This window comes from Ornithorhynchus anatinus, chromosome 20 (assembly GCF_004115215.2).
Source record: "Ornithorhynchus anatinus isolate Pmale09 chromosome 20, mOrnAna1.pri.v4, whole genome shotgun sequence".
In the NCBI taxonomy this organism is placed as follows: Eukaryota; Metazoa; Chordata; class Mammalia; order Monotremata; family Ornithorhynchidae; genus Ornithorhynchus; species Ornithorhynchus anatinus.
The window spans coordinates 11,413,948-11,431,991 of NC_041747.1; the positions used below are offsets into that span (position 1 = coordinate 11,413,948).

At 46.1% G+C, this 18,044-nt stretch overlaps 1 protein-coding gene across 3 annotated transcripts in view; it reads right to left on the reverse strand.

The window, feature by feature from the left end:
- CARS2 (cysteinyl-tRNA synthetase 2, mitochondrial) overlaps window positions 1-17,730 on the reverse strand; it is a 33,339-nt gene extending 15,609 nt beyond the window's left edge. Inside the window, exons 1-7 of one of the 3 annotated variants that reach the window (XM_039914882.1) lie at window positions 17,470-17,728; window positions 14,220-14,270; window positions 10,799-10,916; window positions 6,290-6,361; window positions 5,732-5,837; window positions 2,960-3,043; window positions 1,909-2,038 (exon numbers count right to left, since the gene is read on the reverse strand). In XM_039914882.1, the coding sequence (XP_039770816.1) occupies window positions 1,909-2,038; window positions 2,960-3,043; window positions 5,732-5,837; window positions 6,290-6,361; window positions 10,799-10,916; window positions 14,220-14,270; window positions 17,470-17,672 (764 nt within the window). In that variant the 5' untranslated portion in view covers window positions 17,673-17,728. Of the gene's footprint in view, window positions 1-1,908; window positions 2,039-2,959; window positions 3,044-5,731; window positions 5,838-6,289; window positions 6,362-10,798; window positions 10,917-12,843; window positions 12,950-14,219; window positions 14,271-17,469 lie in introns of those variants that run through there. The other 2 variants (XM_039914883.1, XM_007668664.2) reach the window with 2 other exon arrangements.
- Window positions 17,731-18,044: the final 314 nt, after the last annotated feature.

Genomic DNA, 18,044 nt, shown 5'->3' on the forward strand with positions numbered 1-18,044 from the left:
GGGCCTGGGAGTAAGAGGGACCTGGCTTCTAGTTTCGGCTCCACCACTTGTCAGCTGTCTGACCTCAGGCTTCGCTTCTCTGGGCCTCGTTGACCACGAAGATTGAGACTGTGAGCCCCATGGGGAACGGGAACAGTGTCCATCTTGATTAGCTTGCATCTACCCCAGCACTTAGAGCAGTGCCTGGAATATAGCAGATGCTTAATAAACAGTGGAACCGAAATTAGAGCGCAGGTATCCTGGCGAGTCCTGTGCTCCTGTTTAAGGCAATGTTGAAAATGAGTATAAATTTCCTGTAAACTGTAAACTCCCTGTGGGCAGAGGCTGCATATGCCAACTCTACTGTAATGTACTTTCCCAAGCAGTCAGTTCACTGCTCTGCACGCTGTGAGCACTCGGTAAGTACCACCCAACGGTGGTGCCGTGGACTTGGGTTACAGCAGGACTAGCTAGAATTCTTTTTAGGTGCCCTTTCCCTATCGGTCGACGCTGGTTGGTAGCATTCCCAAAAAACGTCCAAATGTTTCCATAATCTACAAGCCAGGGTGAGCTAGGTAGAACTCATATTCCTTGAAGATAGGATTGTTTTTATACAGTAGAAACTCCTCTAGATTGTAAGCGTGTGGTGGAAAGGGAAGGTGTCTCCTTATTGCTGCATTGTACTCTCCTAAACACTTAGTAATAATAATAACAATCATGGTATTTGTTAAGCGGTTACTATGTGCCAAGCACTCTTCTAAGTGCTGGGGTAGATATAAGGTAATCAGATTGTCCCACGTGGGGCTCGCACTTTTAATCCCTATTTTGCAGATGAGGTAACTGAGGCACAGAGAATTTAAGTGACTTGCCCAAGGTCACAGAGCAGAGAGGTGCTCTGCACACAGAAGGCGCTCAATAAATACGACCGAATGAATCTGTGACAAAGCTACAACTGAGCATGAAAAAAAAAAATCAGTCAACCAGCATGGGTCTAAGTATGAAGGAGAATGGGTATTGACACCCCATTTTCTAGATGAGGCAACTGAGGCACAGAGACGTTAAATGACTTGCCCAAGTTCACGCAGCGAGTGGCAGAGCTGGCATTTGAACCCGGGACCTCTGGTTCTCAGGTCTGTGCTCTTTCCACTAGGCCCCGTTGCTTCCTCCAGAGCATAGCTTTCTTGCAGTGACGGAGACCCTGGAGGATGCGGAGTCTAACATATTTTGGTCTCCGCAGCCCCACTAAGGTAATTCTATCCCGACTTTTCTTGGCAGTAAGCACACTGCCAAAAGTCAGAATGCACGAAAAGACATTCAAAGCATCAGCGAGCATCATCCTGACACGGAACCAAAGGGCGCTTAACAGGTTCCATGATTATTATTATTATTATTAAAAATGTTTTCCTCTCAGCTACCTCAGCAGTCAATCGCACTTATTGAGCGCATACTGTGTGCAGAGCACTGTATGAAGCACATGGGAGAATTACAATGATAAACAGACATTCAAATGGGACGTTTCCAGCTTCACTGCCCAGGCTCTAATTTAGTGGCCTTTTGGCTAAGTCTGCTAAAAAATAAAAAATTGGCAGTCTCCCCCAGTCAATGTAGAGAAAAGATTTACCCTCCTGGTTCCTGAATGGTTAGAATTATGCTTGGCCTGCAGCAAATGCTCAAGATATATGTATATATCTGTAATTTATCTATTCATTTATTTATATTAACGTCTGTCTCCCCCTCTAGACTGTGAGCTCGTTGTGGGCAAGGAATGTGTCTGTTATGTTGTACTCTCCCAAGTGCTCAGTACAGTGCTTTGCATACGGTAAGCACTCAAATACGACAGAATGAAATGACTGAATGAAATAAATAAACCCCACTGGTTGATCGGAGAACCCTCTGCACCCCCCAGCCGGCGGCGACCAAGAAATGAACCTGGATATCGTAGAGCACTCGATGTGCCAGCCGGGTCTGCCATTTCCCCAGGGAGACGTCCAGAATATTTCCTGAGGCTTGGCTGCCTTCCACAGCGCAAAATCGCTGGGGTGCCGCTTGTCGCTATCGGCTGCCGAATACAAGAGGGGAAGAATAAGAAGAATAAGAACACGACGAAACCACAGGCCAGCCGGCCTTCCAGGGACTCAGCTCACCCTTCGCTGGGGGCCAAACCTTTTTTGTTTTATGAATTCATCGACCTTCCCTTCCACCCAAAAGATTCATCTATTCTTCTCTTTGCGTTATTCAGAGCTTTGAACACAAGAAGCAGCGTGACCTCATGGATAGAGCCCGGGCCTGGGAGTCAGAGAGACTTGGGTTCTAATCCCGGCTCCACCACCTGCCGCCTGCTGTGTGACTTTGGGCAAGTAGCTTCGGTTCTCTGGGCCTGAGTTCCCTCGTCTGTAAAAATGGGGATAAAGACTGTGAGCCCCATGTGGGACACAGATTGTGTCCAATCCGATTTGCCTGTATCCACTCCAGTGCTTAGTACAGTGCCTGGCACATGGTAAGCGCTTAAATGCCACAATCATTATTACTATTATTATTATTATTATTATTAATAATGACAAGCAAGACCTATTAGAGCAGATAGCACTTGAGAAACAAACTCTGCAGAGCTACAATTTGTATCTCTGTCTTTGACTTGTTTTAAGTCACAGGTTAAAAGCAACATAACTACCCTAACTTGGGATAATCTGACTTAAAGGTTTCTTATAGCAGCCTCCACTTTTCCCTCTTGTAGGTCTTGTTTTCTGCTTGAACAACGTCTGTTGATTATCCCTTCTCCCACAATAAACCACTAAGCACAACTCAAGTCTGTGAGCCCCATGGAATAGGGACTGTGTCCAACATGACTAGTTTGTATCTGCCCCAGCACTTAGAACAGTGTCCGGCACATAGTAAGCACTTAACAAATACCTTAAAAAAATTTTTTTAAAAAAGCCCTCAGAGTCAAGTTACCTTCTATTACAAGGGTTGATTCACCTACCTGGCTCTTCCCTTGGGTCAGAGGTCATGCCGACTAATGTTCCATACTTGTCTCCTCTAGCCTTAAGATCAAAATAAACATTACCTGTTTAGAACAAAAGAAATAACAATGAGGTGAGCGACATCCAAGTTGGGACGCAAGAAATCTGTCATGAATTGTAGACTATAATTCGTCATCATCAAAGGTATCTGCATAACTGCTGGGTCAATGAGGAAGGCAATTTCCCATAAGATGAGACGTGTATGAGAAAGGATTAAAAACCACAAGTGGATATATAAATCAACAGCAAATAAAAAGATAAGTACAGACGGAGGTTCAAGAGTGCTGAGGTGGCTAACAGGGTGTCGTGCTGGGAGACCTAATCTCACCATTTGCCTGCTGTGTGATCCTGGCTAAGTCACTTACCTTCTTGGAGCCTGCTTTCTCAAATGGAATTGGGAAAAAAAATACCTGTTTTCCCATCCTTAGTCTGGGACACTTTTGTGGAACAGGGACTGTCTCCAAGTTGAGCATCTTGTATTCCCCCAACGCTTAGCACCAAGTGTACAATGACCTGCTACACTGGAAGCTTCCTGAGGGCAGGGGTCACGTCCACTAACTCTATTATTACTCTTCCAAGCGCTTAATTCAGTGCCCTACACAGAGCAGATGCTCAATAAATACTGTGGACTATTGGGGAAAAATGACGGAACTCACTCGCCGTGAAGGAAGTGGCTTTTTAGAGGATGTGGAAAAACGGGGGCAGTTGAGAGGCTCGTAGAGGTCAAGAGGATAAGCGTTGAGCTGAGGTGCGCTGGGAGAAGAGCCATGATAGGAAAGAGGGAATAAGTGAACCGAGAGCCAGCGAGGCCTAGTGGACAGAGCACAGGCCTGGGAGTCAGAAGGACCTGGGTTCTAATCCCAGCTCTGCCACTTGTCAGCTGTGTGATCCCGGGCAACTCACCTAATTTCTCTGGGCCTCGGTTGCCTCATCTGCAAAGGGGGATTAAGACTGTGAGCCCCATGTAGGACGGGGACTGTGTCTAACCTGATTAGCTTGTATCTACTCCAGCGATCAGTACAGTGCCAGATACATAGTAAGCGCTTCACAAATACCATTAAAAAAATGATGATCTGGAGATCTTGTTTGTCTCTCCACTTCAGCCACTATTTCGGATGATAGAGACCATGAATGTAAGGCTTGTTTTTAGGAGGCAAGATTCCACCCTCCCCCACCCCCACCAACACATACGAAAGCCTTAAGGGTCGCTGTAAGCAGGCAATCAATCTTTGCATTAGTGGCCTTAAACCTTAGGTGGTTCAAATCTCCATCTGAGGGTCCAGTTGTACTCCACCGATTAAACGTTGACTTTGGCCATTAATCTGGTTGAGAAATGTTTCAGCCCAAGTCACCTGGGCTTTTGTAGAGCCAGCCTCCCTACCCACTCCTCTGGAGTGCGCTAAATAAAGGAATCATATTATTATTACTTTTAATCCTCGCTCAGTTTAAATCGGCCAAGCAGACCCCATCAACCTCACCACGCCAGGAGTCTAAAACCTCCCCCTGGACATTAAAACCTGAGACTTTCCAAACTTCACAAAAGGTTTCTGTTCACAGTGTGCACACATATACAGGATATGTCAGTGGGAGAAAACAGAAAAATTCTTCATGCAATGCTTCAAGATGAAAATGGCCTGCAGGCTTTCCAGTTTCATAACAATCAGTTATAAAAACAACCCCAAACTAAAAACAGAAACAAACCTCACTGCCCACCTTCATGCTGATGGCGCCTAGGCATAAAGATTTTCTTTTCCAAAGGAGGGCCGAGGCTTTTGTATTTTGACAGAACGTTCACAGATACGCTCGCATACCACTGTCTACAAATCAGTCGGGAGAAATGGTCCAAGAAACATTTTGTCCTCCGAGTCCTTACTTTTAATGGTGGTGCTCTTCTGGCTATAAAATTACCTAAGAGCATAGCTGAGAAGTGAGGGCAGCTCAAAGGAAAAAACCCTGTCAAGGGGGAAACAATCACCTCTGACTAACCCAGGCAGTTCCCAAAACCTTATACTCTGCTCTCCATTCCGAAGATGGTGAGCCCCTCAGAAATAAGGGGAACCAAGATCTTGGACATTAACAAGACGATCCCTGCAGAAATAATTTTGTACTCAGTGCCACCTTGCAAATCACGTCGTTCCTACCTACCTAGGACCTAACCATCGTGGAGGAGAGTTTATTAATTCATCGTGGTATCTCTGAAATGCTTACTATGTGCCAGGCTCTGTACTACGCGTTGGGGTGGATACAAGCAAATTGGGTTAGATACAGTCTCTGTCACACGTGGGGCTCACGGTCTTAATGCCCATTTTACAGGTGAGGTAACTAAGCCCCAGGGAAGTGAAGTGGTGTGCTCAAGGTCACCAAGCAGACAAGTGGTGGAGCCGGAATTAGAACCCACATCCTTCAGATTCCCAGGCCCATGCTCTATACACTCAGCCATACTGCCCCTCTGGCATTACTGCAATCAAAACACTAGAGAAGACCAAAAAAACCCAAAAAACCCAAAACAAAAAACATCAGTTTGGACAGCTGAAACAGTATTGACACTGCAAGGGAACACATGGTTCAGAAAGGACTAAAAATATACGAGCTAAGGATGTTTTTCAAATTAGTCACTATAGCAAGAGCTTGATGAAAACGCTTGTCATGGACTCTGGTGACACAATTGTTTAGTCCCTCAAAAATCCCTTTCACACAAAACCAGTACTGGGTTTGAAGGTTTTCACTCTTACCTTGATTGGTTGAATAAGCATGGCCGTTAGCAATTATTCTCTCGATAAAAGAAATGATCTGAGGAATATTTTCAGTCACTCTCATATACACTGTGGGTGGCAGTACCTGAAGCGAAGAAGAAATGGTTATGAATTAAATTGTGCCTGAAAATATACTAGTTGCCTTTGGCGGCATGGTTGGATTTGACAGTCCCGGGGACTTGCCACCCTCAAGAGGGAAAAAATTCAAAGCACACTGAGAAGCAACGTGGTCTAGTGGAAAGAGCACAGGCCTGGGAGTTCGAGGTCCTGGGTTCTAATTCCAGCTCTGACACCTGTCTGCTGTGGGACCTTGGGCCAGTCACTTCTCTGTGTCTCAGTTCCCTTATCTGTGAAATGGGGGAGAGAGGGGAATTCACTACCTCTTCTCCCTGCTTAGACTGTGAGCCCCTCGGGAGGGATCTGATTATCTTGTATCTACCCCAGTGATTCAGTACAGTGCTTGGCACATAGTAAGCACTTAAATACGATATTATCACTATTAGTATTAATAATAATAACCACCAACTTTGCCATTACCTTTAGGGCGGCCATATCTTCTTTAAAATCCTCTTCATAAAGGCGGGCGAGAGCAATTGGGGATATATTCAACTGCAAAACAAAACCACCTTTGGTCAACAGAAAGCATAATTAACATTCAGCTGCAGAGAGTGCGCATCAAAGGAGAACCACCAAATTATGATCATCCCAGCTCTGCCACTTGTCTGCTGCGTGGCCTTGGGCAAGACACTTCTCTGTACCTCAGCTATCTCATCTATAAAATGGGAATTGAGATTGGGAGCCCCACATGGGACAGGGACTGTATCCAACCCAATTTATTTGAATCCACCCCAGTGCTTAGTACAGTGCCTGGCACATAGTGTTTAACAAATACCATAGATATTATTATTATTCTGCTTCTAAAGGTGATGTTTTTTGGGTTGGTTTTTTTTTTTTTTTGGCTATCAAAGAAGAGCCAGGCCTGGGTCACTTGGCTCCAACCTGACCTGACATTTTTAGGATCGCTGCTATCCCAAATCTGCTAACAGTGAAGCAGTGTGGACTAGAGCCTGGGCCTGAGGAGTAAGAAGGACCTGGATTCTAATCCCAGCTCCGCCACCTGTCTCCTGTGTGACCTTGGAAAACTCACTTCACTTCTCTGGGCCTCAATTATCTCATCTATAAAATGGGGATTAAGAGTGTGAGCTTCCTGTGGGTGATGGACTGTGTCCAACCAGCCTACCTTGTATCTACCCCAAGTGCTTAGCAGAGTGCCTGGCCCATAGTAAGCGCTTAATAAATACCATTAAAAAAAGATGGATTTTTTTGTTGTTGTTTACAATTACCTACCTGGCTGCATTAAACGAATCCATAATCAGTGCTTTAATTTTGTTGACCAACTGAAAGAGCTATCAGGACTCGAATTTATTATCAATCCATGGTATCATCATCAATGGTTGTCTGCTTTACTAAACTGCAAACTCCATGACAGCAAGGAACGCCGTCTTCTATGTTTTTTTATTGTATGCTCCCAAGTCCCTAGTGCCATGCTCTGTATACAGAAGAGGCTCGATAAGTGCTGTCACTGATAATAATCATGTTGGTATTAGTTAAGCACTTACTACGTGCAAAGCACTGTTCTAAGCGCTGTGGGAGATACAGGGTAATCAGGTTGTCCCACGTGAGGCTCACAGTCTTCATCCCCATTTTACAGATGAGGGAACTGAGGCACAGAGAAGTGAAGTGACTTGCCCACAGTCACCCACCTGACAAGTGGCAGAGCCGGGATTCGAACCATGACCTCTAACTCCCAAGTCCGGGCTCTTTCCACTGAGCCATGCTGCTTCTCTATTGATGAAGATAGACTGTGAACTCTGAGGAAGTAACACTGCCTAATTAAGTGACCTGCTCTCTCTCAGCTCTAGTCAATCCCACCAGTAATTTGACCACATAGATTACCGAAGGGAATCATCCTAGAGAAAAACTAGAGAACGAGTGTGTTTTCATTCATTTGTTGTGCATGTGGGGTCTGCATGTCACTCTGGAAAATAAAGTCCAAAATTAACAAACCCACCCCACAAAGGCTGTGGGGAGCTAGAGATATACTCTTCTGGGACTTCCAAGACGAATTTCATTTGGAACCATAAAAGACTGCAAGGAAAATGCACTCTTAATTGGTTGGAAAAATGGTCTAGGGCCTCGGATTGTCAGCTGGGTTCAAGACCAGGATAAAAGAGAATGCCAATTGGCCATTTTATTGGAAGATGGACTCCTCTACTACCTCAGTGGACTAGGGAATAGGCAGCCACTCCAAGTTCCTCGCTGGGCAGTGATAAATTAGAAGGCTCTGCCGATGTGCTATCACAAAGAGGAGTCTGACAATGAGAGAAGACAATAATTAACAGAAACCAGACTAAAAACAGTTCCTGGAAAGCAGAAAAGAAAAGATCCTTGCAGGAAAGCTCTCCAAAATGACAAGAGACCAGTCAAGAAGCAGAGCGTGGCGTGGCCTACAGGAAAGAGCACGGGTCTGCCAGTCAGAAGACCTGGGTTCTAATCCCGGCTCTGCCATCTGTCTGCTGTGGGACTTGGAGCAAGTCGCTCCACTTCTCTGTGCTTCAGTTTCCTCATCTGTAAAATGGAGATTAATTCCTACTCTCTCCTATTTAGACCGTGAGCCTCATGAGGGACGGGGACTTCTTGTCCAACCGATTAGCTCGTACCCAGCCCACCGCTTAGGCCTGTGCTTGGCAGATAGTAAGCGCTTAACAATGCCATAATCATCATGACTGCTATTATCGTTATTATCTACTTATGAACCACCAGTGACAAGTGGCTTACCCACTGCAATGGATGATATAGGAAAGCAAAGACCGATGAAAGGGGATACATAATCTCTCCTCCCATTCGGTGGAGCAACACTTGCATCATACGATCCTGGACCTTTTTAGCAGAAAAGTTTTGATCAATGACGCCTGATTATTCAGACAACGATCACGTGTTTTGGGAAAAATCCAAGGTGTTTTACTTCTCCCTCTTCTATCCAGCTGCCTGCCTGCAGACCAACTGTTCAAAACCTCCTCTGCCGAAGGAAGGACCAAGAGAAATAAAGGAAGTATAAAACCTCACATCAGTCCCTTCGACTAGGCTAGCGGTGCTGGTGGAACGGCTGGTGGGAAAAGAGACTCAAAACTCAGATAAAATTAGGTCCCCATATTGTTTTTGGCTTCTATCACCCATGCCCTTCCTGCTCCCATTCCCACGGATGATCCTGGGCCGTCATTCAAAGGAACACAACCCAAGACGACCCGGGAAACGGTCAGCGGAATTCAGCAACTAAAGGGACTAAATGGGAACAGATTAAATTGCGAAAGTGAAGGAACGTGAAGGGAGGAAAGTGAAGGGATAGCCTGTCGGTTCTCAAATATATGAGTGGGTGGTTACCCAAGAGGGGAGAGAACTGGTTTCAAATGGTGTACGGTGGGGGGAAGAGGAGGAGAAAGGCAGAATTCCAAGATAGCATTATCCCTCTGAGATCCTGGGAAAATCCTGCTGGTTCATTCTCCATAAGCATATATGGATCGGTCTGGATGGCATCCAATAGATTTTTAAACTTTTCGAAAGGCCCAGCCAGTTTTGCTGCTATGCTATGCTTCCACACCCTTCTTCAGTGCCCTGCCAAAGCTAGGTGTCCAGTACACTGCCCTTCCCAGAGAGGGCATCTAGTGAATGCTCTCGGTGATGATGATTCTGTAATAACTCCTTGCCCAGGGCCAGTTAAAAGAGCTGCGCAGTGAATGGAAATCAAGGAACGGAGCCCCAAACTTTCCTTCTCCCGCCCTGCTTGCTTCTGGGGTTTTGCCTGATGGGAATTTATGTCTACATTGGCAGGAATTGAAACAAAAGGGAGAGGTCAGGCAGGCTGGCAAGAACGAGTTCTTAAAAGAACTGGGTCTGTCCTGGCCAGGCAGAGATCGGGAGCCGTGTGGCCTAGAAGATGGAGCGTGGACCTGGGAGTCAGAGGACCGGGGTTCGAATCCCAGCTCTGCCACTCGTCTGTGGGACCTTGCCCAAGTCACTCTACTTCTCTGCTCCTCTGTCCCCTCCCTGGAAAATGGGAATTAAGACTGGGAGCTCCACGTGGGGAGTGGACTGTGTCCAATCCTGATTTGCTTGTTGCCACTTCGGCACTTAGAAGAGTGCTTGAAGCGCTTAACAAATACCATAATAATAATAATAATAATAATTATTATTATTATTATTATTACTAGCTTATCTACCCCGGCTCTTAGTAGAGGGTCTGGCGCATAGTAAGCGCTTAACAACTATTGTTAAAAAAAAAAGTTAGCACTCAATAAATACCAACAATTGAATCGACTGACCAAGCGAATAGGCATTCCACCCATCCCCACAGCACTTACGTACATATCCTTATAGTTGGTCGTTTCTCTCATGTTGAAATTTATTTCGGTATCTGTTTTCCCCTGTTAGTCATTAAACTCCCTAAAAGCAGGGAACATTTCGACTGACTCTACTGCACTGTACTCTCCCAAGGGCTCAGTACAGTGCTCAGCACACAGTAAGCGCTCAATAAGTACCACCGTGTGACTGATTTGATGGGGGCAACCTGTCATCATTGAAGGTTCCCCCATTAGAAGTAGCATGGACTAGTGGATAGAGCCCGGGGCCTGGAGGTTGGAGGGACCTGGGGTCTAACCTCGACTCTGTCACCTGTCTGCTGGGTGTCCTGGGCAAGTCACTTCACTTCTCTGTGCCTCAGTTACTTCGCTAGAAAATGGAGATTGAAACTGCGAGCCCCATGTGGGACAGGGACTGTGTCCAACCCGATTAGCTTGTGTCCACTCCAACGCTTGATACAGTTCCTGGCACCTGGTATGTGCTTAACAAATACCACGTGATTACTTTCATTTTCAGCAATTGATCCACCTCTGCATAACGCTACAAAGAGTTTGTAAAGAACAATACGGTGTTGCTTTTGAGACGGAAAGAGATGAATGTTTATCAGTACATATTAATAATCTCATTTACCTCATTGGCTCTTTTAATTATTTTATCATCTATGTCGGTAATCCCCATCACCGTGACAAGGTTGATTCCAAAAATCTTGGTCAGGATTCTGCGAATTATATCGAATCTCACATAGGAACTGAAAGAGAAAAGTGATTTTCTTTTTTTAAATGGATTGAGAAATGAGTCCAAATAGTTTTTTTGTTGTTTTTTTTTTAAAGCACAAGCTCCAACAAGAAATATGTTGTACAAAACTGATCCTTTAAGTCTGTTCAGCACTGCGGTTTGTAAAACCAGAAATGGATCCGAAAGCAATCTACCCTCTTCTGGTCTAAGTAGTATATTACAATGAATTAGCACAAATTCTGTATTTTAACACATTCTTGGTGATGATTCTCTTTCCTTAAAGTAACAAGAAAATGAGTCGGCATCTCTTAGGTTAACTCTTATGGGTCCTGACAACCTTGAAAACCTAAGTACCTCCTGCTCATGTTTCAAACTGTGTTTTCCTCAATGCTGCAATGCAGAAACAGATACGGATTAATTTAAATCTAACACGGGATTAGCTCTTTTCAAGTTTGCCCCACAAATCTGTTTACTTACACTACAGTGGGTCTTGCTGACGGCTGGAATAATCTGGTAGCCAATCCATTAAAAAAAAAAAAAAACAACAAAAAAACCTCAGGCGACTGATTTTACATGAAGGCCTGAGTTTTGGAAAACTGAAAATCCCGTTTCAGGTTCTCCTCAAAAATGGCCTTCCTCAGATTCTACCTAAAAACGTTCTGCAGGACTACTCTTGTTCTTTTGGGAAGAACTCTGTGAGCCCGTTGTTGGGCAGGGATTGTCTGTCTCTGTCGCTGAACTGTATATTCCAAGCGCTTAGGACAGTGCTCTGCCCACAGTAAGCGCTCAATAAATACGATTGAAAGAACTCTTAAAAAGGAAAAAAAAAAAGCAGAAGGCAATGGAAAGAATATAAACATGAACAATTTCTTAAAAAGGAGTTCTGTTCCTTACCGGGCAGGAAATGTGTCTGTTTTTTGTCTTGCGCTCTCCCAAGCGTTTAGAATAGTGCTCTGCACACGGTTAGCATTTAATAAATAAGACTGAATGAATAGGTTGTGAGGGACCATATCTAATTCCCACCTGTGTATTCTACTCTCCCGACACTTTGCACAGCGCTCCGCACACAGTTAATGCTTAATAAATACGAGGTACTTCTCCTGGAGGGATCATCAGTCAGAGAAGAGTATTGGGAAATGAACTCCAACCACCAGCCAATAACCGATCCATCGATCGATCAGCGGTCTTTATACTGAGCTCTTCCTTAGCACGGACCACAGCATCCCTCACCCAAAACCAGCTTCAGTCCACACGACTGACCCCAAATATCCAGACTACTAAGCGCTGTGGCTAGTTCCCTAGGTCCTGATAACCCAACGGCGTGAGGTTGGGAAGTAGAAAGAACACAGGGCTGAGAGTCGGGGGACCCGGGTCCTAATCCCGGCTCCACCGCTTAGCCTGCTGTGTGACCTTGGGTGGGACACCTCACTTCTCTGTGCCTCAGTTTCCTCCTCTGTAAAATGGGGACTCGGAACCCGTTCACCCTCCTATTTGAACAGGGAGCCCCGTACGGGACAGGGGACTGTGTCCAACCTGATTATCACAGCCTCCTCTGACCCATGTGAGCCTCACTATTAAATGGGAGGGAGAACAGGCCCCTTTTTTTTTATAGGGCATTTGTTAACCACTTCCCATGTGCCAGACACTGTACTGCCTGCCACATCTCTCCACCTGACCTGACTGGACCTCGCCACCTTCGCGTGCCTTCTACCACGGCGGGTTGCTTTTTTGCAAAACGCCGTATCACGGAACACTGTGGTAAGCACTGCATCCAAAACCACGCGTGCCCATACAGCCGCTTCCTCCAACGCGACCGACCTGCTGAACTCATTCAGTCGTATTTACTGAGCGTTTACTCTGTGCAAAGCACTGTACTAAGCGCTTAGCACTGTACTACTGAATCTAGGAAGGCTCGCTTTGCCCAAACAACAGTCTCTCACCTGGCCATCAGGTTCTAACCAAAGCATACGGTGGAAAAAATACTCCCTTTCTCTCTTTCTCCTCCTTCCTCTCTCTCTCGCCAATCAATAGCATTTACTGAGCGCTTGCTGTTTGCAGAACACTGAACTGAGCGCTTGGGAGAAAACAAAACGCAACAGAGTTAGTGGATGCATTCCCCGCCCACGAGGAGCTTACAAACCGATAGGGGTATGAGAATATTTACACAGTGAAGTGTATCTAATGAGATTGTGAACCCGATGAAGGATAGGGGCTGTGACTAACCAGTTTAACTGTTCTCTACCCCGGGCTCAGTACAGTGCTTGGCACGTTGCAAGTGCTTAACAAAAATAACTACTTTACTTATTACCTTGAGGAAATAGTGCGCACGATTCATGAATTAACACCAGATCTCAGCAGCTCTGATGATAATAAAAACACGTAGTATTTTAAGCACTTACTAGGTGCCAAGCTCTGTACTAAGCGCTGGGGTAGGTACAAGACAACAAGGGTTGGACAGCGTCCCTGTCTCACAGGGGGCTTCCGGACTAAGGGAGAGAGAGGACTGGATTCTTATCCCCATTTTTACAGATGAGAAAATTGAGGCAGAGAGAGGATAAGTGACTTTTACAAGTGGTGGAACCGGGATTAGAACCCAGGTCTCCCAACGTCCAGTCCGGTGTCCTTTCCAACTAGGCCACACTGCTTCCCCTAGTCAACTGTAAAACCAAACCGCTAAGACTGTGAGTCACGCTTATCTTAGAGGAAACCATGAAAAAGCAGCAGCGTTGCTTAGTGGCCAGAACCCGGGCCTGGGAGTCAGAAGGACCTGGGTTCTAATCGCGGCTCCGCCACTTATCTGCGGTGTGACCTCTGAGGAGTCGCTTCACTTCTCTGGGCCTCAGTTCCCTCATCTGCGAAACGGGGATTGAGACGGCGAACGCCACGTGGGACGGGTCCAACCTGATGACCTTGCATCTACTCCAGCGCTTAGAACAGGGCCTGGCACGTAGTAAACGTTTAAGAAATACCATTAAAAAAAAAGGAAAAGAGCTTCTGAGTTTTTACTCTGTGCCGAGCATTGTACTGAGCGCTTGGGAGCGTCCAATACAACAAGCAGACTCATTCCCTGCCCGCAGCGCTAGCTTACGGTCTTGGCGCCTGGGAGAGTCCGACACGACAGGGTTGGAAGGCCCGTTCCCTGACCGCCAAGAGTTCACAACCCCCGTCCCACAGGGGCTGCCAGTATAAGGGGGAGAGAGGATAGGTCCTCAATCCCCATTTTCCAGATGGAGAAACTGAGGCCCAGAGAAGTTCCTTGCCCACGGCCCCAGGGGCAGAGAGGGGGCAGAGCCCCCGCTCTTCCCAGACGACTTACCAAGCGTGCCCGAGGTGCGCGTGATCGTAGACCGTTGGCCCACAGCTGTACCTGGGAATAAAAATACAGAGACTCCATGATTTTGGATCTTCCCCAGAGATTGGTACAGTACCCGGCACCCGGCTAGCACTTGAGAAATGCCACAATTATTATTATTAGACTGTGAGCCCCATGCGGGACAGGGACTGGGCCCAACCCCATAATTGTTTATCAACCGCAACACTCAGTAGAGCGCCTAGCACAGAGTAAGTGCTTAATAGATACCACAGTGATGATCACTAGCCCCTGAGACCCGTGTGGGACAGGGGCTGTGTCCGACCTGATGAATATGCATCTACTCCAGCGCTCAGTACAGTGCCTGGCACATAGTAAGCGCTTAACAGATACAACGCTGATTATCATTAGTACCCTGGGAGACTGGTGTGGGGCAGGGGCTGCGTCTGACTTACCCCAACGCTTATCGTATCATTATTATTAAATGCTGTCGAATCATTTCCGACTCACAGCGACTCCACGGCTATACTTTCTCCAGAACGTCCCGTCCTCTGCCACAATCGGCAACCTTGCTAACGGTTCTCCCGTTACCGTTGTTAGGGTCTCCATCCGTCTAGCTGCTGGTCTCCCTCTTCCTCGTTTTCCCCGGACTTTTCCTAGCATCAGTGCCTTCTCCAGAAGATTATTCCTCCAAAATACGCTAATCCAAGTTGAGGCATTATCACTAGAACCCACGTCCTCTGACCCCCTAAACCCGGGCTCTTGCCCCTAGGCCATGCTGCTATTATTATTAATAATGATGGTATCTGTTAAGTGCTATGGGCCAAGCACTGTTGTAAGTGCTGGGGTAGATACAAGGTTATCCAACGTGGGGCTCAATATTATTATTAATAACAAATACAATTATTATTATTATCACCATTAGAACCCATGTTCTCTGACTCCTAAACCCGGGCTCTTGCCACTAATCCATGCTGTATTATGATTATTACTATCATTAACAAATACCATCAACTTTAGTATTATCACTAGAATCCACGACCCCTGACACCTAAACCCGGGATCTTCCACTAATCCACGGTGCAATTATCATCATCGTCATTATTATCATTAATAACAAATACCATCATCATCATTATCATCATTAGAACCCACGTCCTCTGACACCTAAACCCAGGCTCTTTCCACTAATCCACACTGAAATTATCATCATCGTTATTATCATTATGAACAAATACAATCATTATTATTGTTATTATCATTAGAACCCATATCCCCTGACTCCTAAACCGGGGCTCTTGCCACTAATCCACGTTGCTATTATCACCATCATTACCATTAACAGCAGCAAATAACATCATTATTATTATTATTATTAGAACCCTCGTCCTCTGATTCCTAAACCCGGGTTCTTGCCACTAATCCACGCCACTATTATAATTATTATTATCATTAATAACCAATACCATCGTTATTATCAATAATAATAGCAAATACCATCATTTTATGACTCTCACTAGAACCCACGTCCTCTTACACCTAAACCTGGGCTCTTGCCACTAGTCCACAATGTGATTATCACCATTCTTATCATTAATAGCAAATACCATTATTAATAATAATAATAGCAAATACCACCATTATTAGCATTCTCACTAGAACTCACATCCTCAAGTCCTCTGATACCCGAAAACTTGCCACTAATCCATTATTATTATTATTATTATTAATAATAATAATAATAGCAAATACCACCACTATTATCATTCTCCTAGGTCCTCTGACACCCAAACCTGGGCTCTTGCCACTAGTCCACAATGCGATTATCACCATCATTACCATTAATAGCAAATACCATCATTACTATTATTAACAATAGCAATACCATTATTATTAATAATAATATTCATTCATTCAATAGTATTCATTGAGCGCTTACTATGTGCAGAGCACTGGACTAAGTGCTTGGAATGTACAAATCGGCAACAGATAGAGACAGTCCCTGCCCTTTGACGGGCTGACAGTCTAATAACAAATATCATCACTATTCATAATAAGAGCAAATACCATTATTATTAATAATGTTATTACAGATGCCATCATTACTATTAACAATAATAGCAAATACCACTATTAATAACAAATGTCATCATTACTATTAACTATAATAGCAAACACCATTATTGATAATAACAAATGCCATCATCACTATTAACAATAATAGCACATACCATTATTGATAATAACAGATGCCATCATGACTATTAACAATAATAGCACATACCATTATTGATAATAACCAACACCATCATGACTATTAACAATAATAGCAAATACCATTATTGATAATAACCAACGCCATCATGACTATTAACAATAATAGCAAATACCATGATTGATAATAACAGATGCCATCATGACTATTAACAATAATAGCAAATACCATTACTGATAATAACAAATGTCATCATGACTATTAACAATAATAGCAAATACCATTATTGATAACAAACGCCATCATGACTATTAACCATAATAGCAAATACCATTATTGATAATAACAGAGGCCATCATGACTATGAACAATAATAGCAAATACCATTATTGCTAATAACAGATGCCATCATGACTATTAACAATAATAGCAAATACTATGATCGATAATAACAGATGCCATCATCACTGTTAACAATAATAGCAAATACCATGATTGATAATAACAAATGCCATCATTATTACTAATCATAGTAAATACCATTATGAATAATAATAATAACAACAAATACCATCATTATTATGACTCTCACTAGACACCCTCTGAGACCCGACCCGGGGCTCTTGCCACTAATCCGGGCTGCGATCATCCTCACCATCATTATTCTCATCTTTAATAGCAATTACCGCCCTTATGATCATCATTATTGATAATAATAGCAAATACTATCATCAGCATTATTATTATCACGAGAACCCGCGTCCTCGGACTCCTAAACCCGGGCTGTCGCCACTGAGCCAGGCCGCGCTCATCATCATAACTGTTAATATTAATAAGGACTATCCTTCCCTCCTTCCCTCCTTTCCCCCCCCCCCCCCCACCTTCCGCGCGCATGCGCAGAGGCAGACAGCGGGCAGGCGCCCACGTGACCCGCCCCGCCCACGTGACCCTCCCTTCCCGCCCTCCGGCGCCCACGTGACCCCGCCCGCCCACGTGACCGCCTCCCCCCCTCCCCCGCCCCTCCCCCGCCCGGGCGGTTACCAGGAAGCGGCTTCCGGGCGCGGGAGGACGAGGGGCTGCTTGCGGCGGGTGCGGCTGTTGTGGAGGCGGACGCCGGTGTCGCAGCCGGCGGGCCGGACCCAGCCGTCCCCCGCCTCCCCGCCCAGCGCCCGCCGGGCCGCCGACAGGACCCCGAGGCCCGGCCCGCCCCGCCCCCACGCGCCCAGCCCGACGGGCGGCGCCATGGGCCTCCCGCCCACGGGGAAACGGGCTCCCGCCGCCGCGCGGGACCCGACGATGGCGGCGCCCGGCCGGGCCCGGCCTGAGGGGAGCCGGCCGGGGGGAGGGGGAGGGCGGGGCCTGGGCCCGGATGACGTAAGGCCGGAAGGAGGGGGCGGGGCCTGTGCGCGCGACGGGAGGGGGCGGCCGGAGGCTCCTCTTCACGCCCTCTCGGCGGGGAGGGGCGATGGCGGGGCGATGGCGGGACGGGGATCCCCGCTTTCCAAGCGGGGCAACAATAGGAAGCGCGCGGGAGGGCGGGCGCTCCCGTTCAGCCTCGCGCGCATGCGCGGCCCCCCCCCCAGCCCCGCGCGCATGCGCGACTGCGCGCCCCCGCT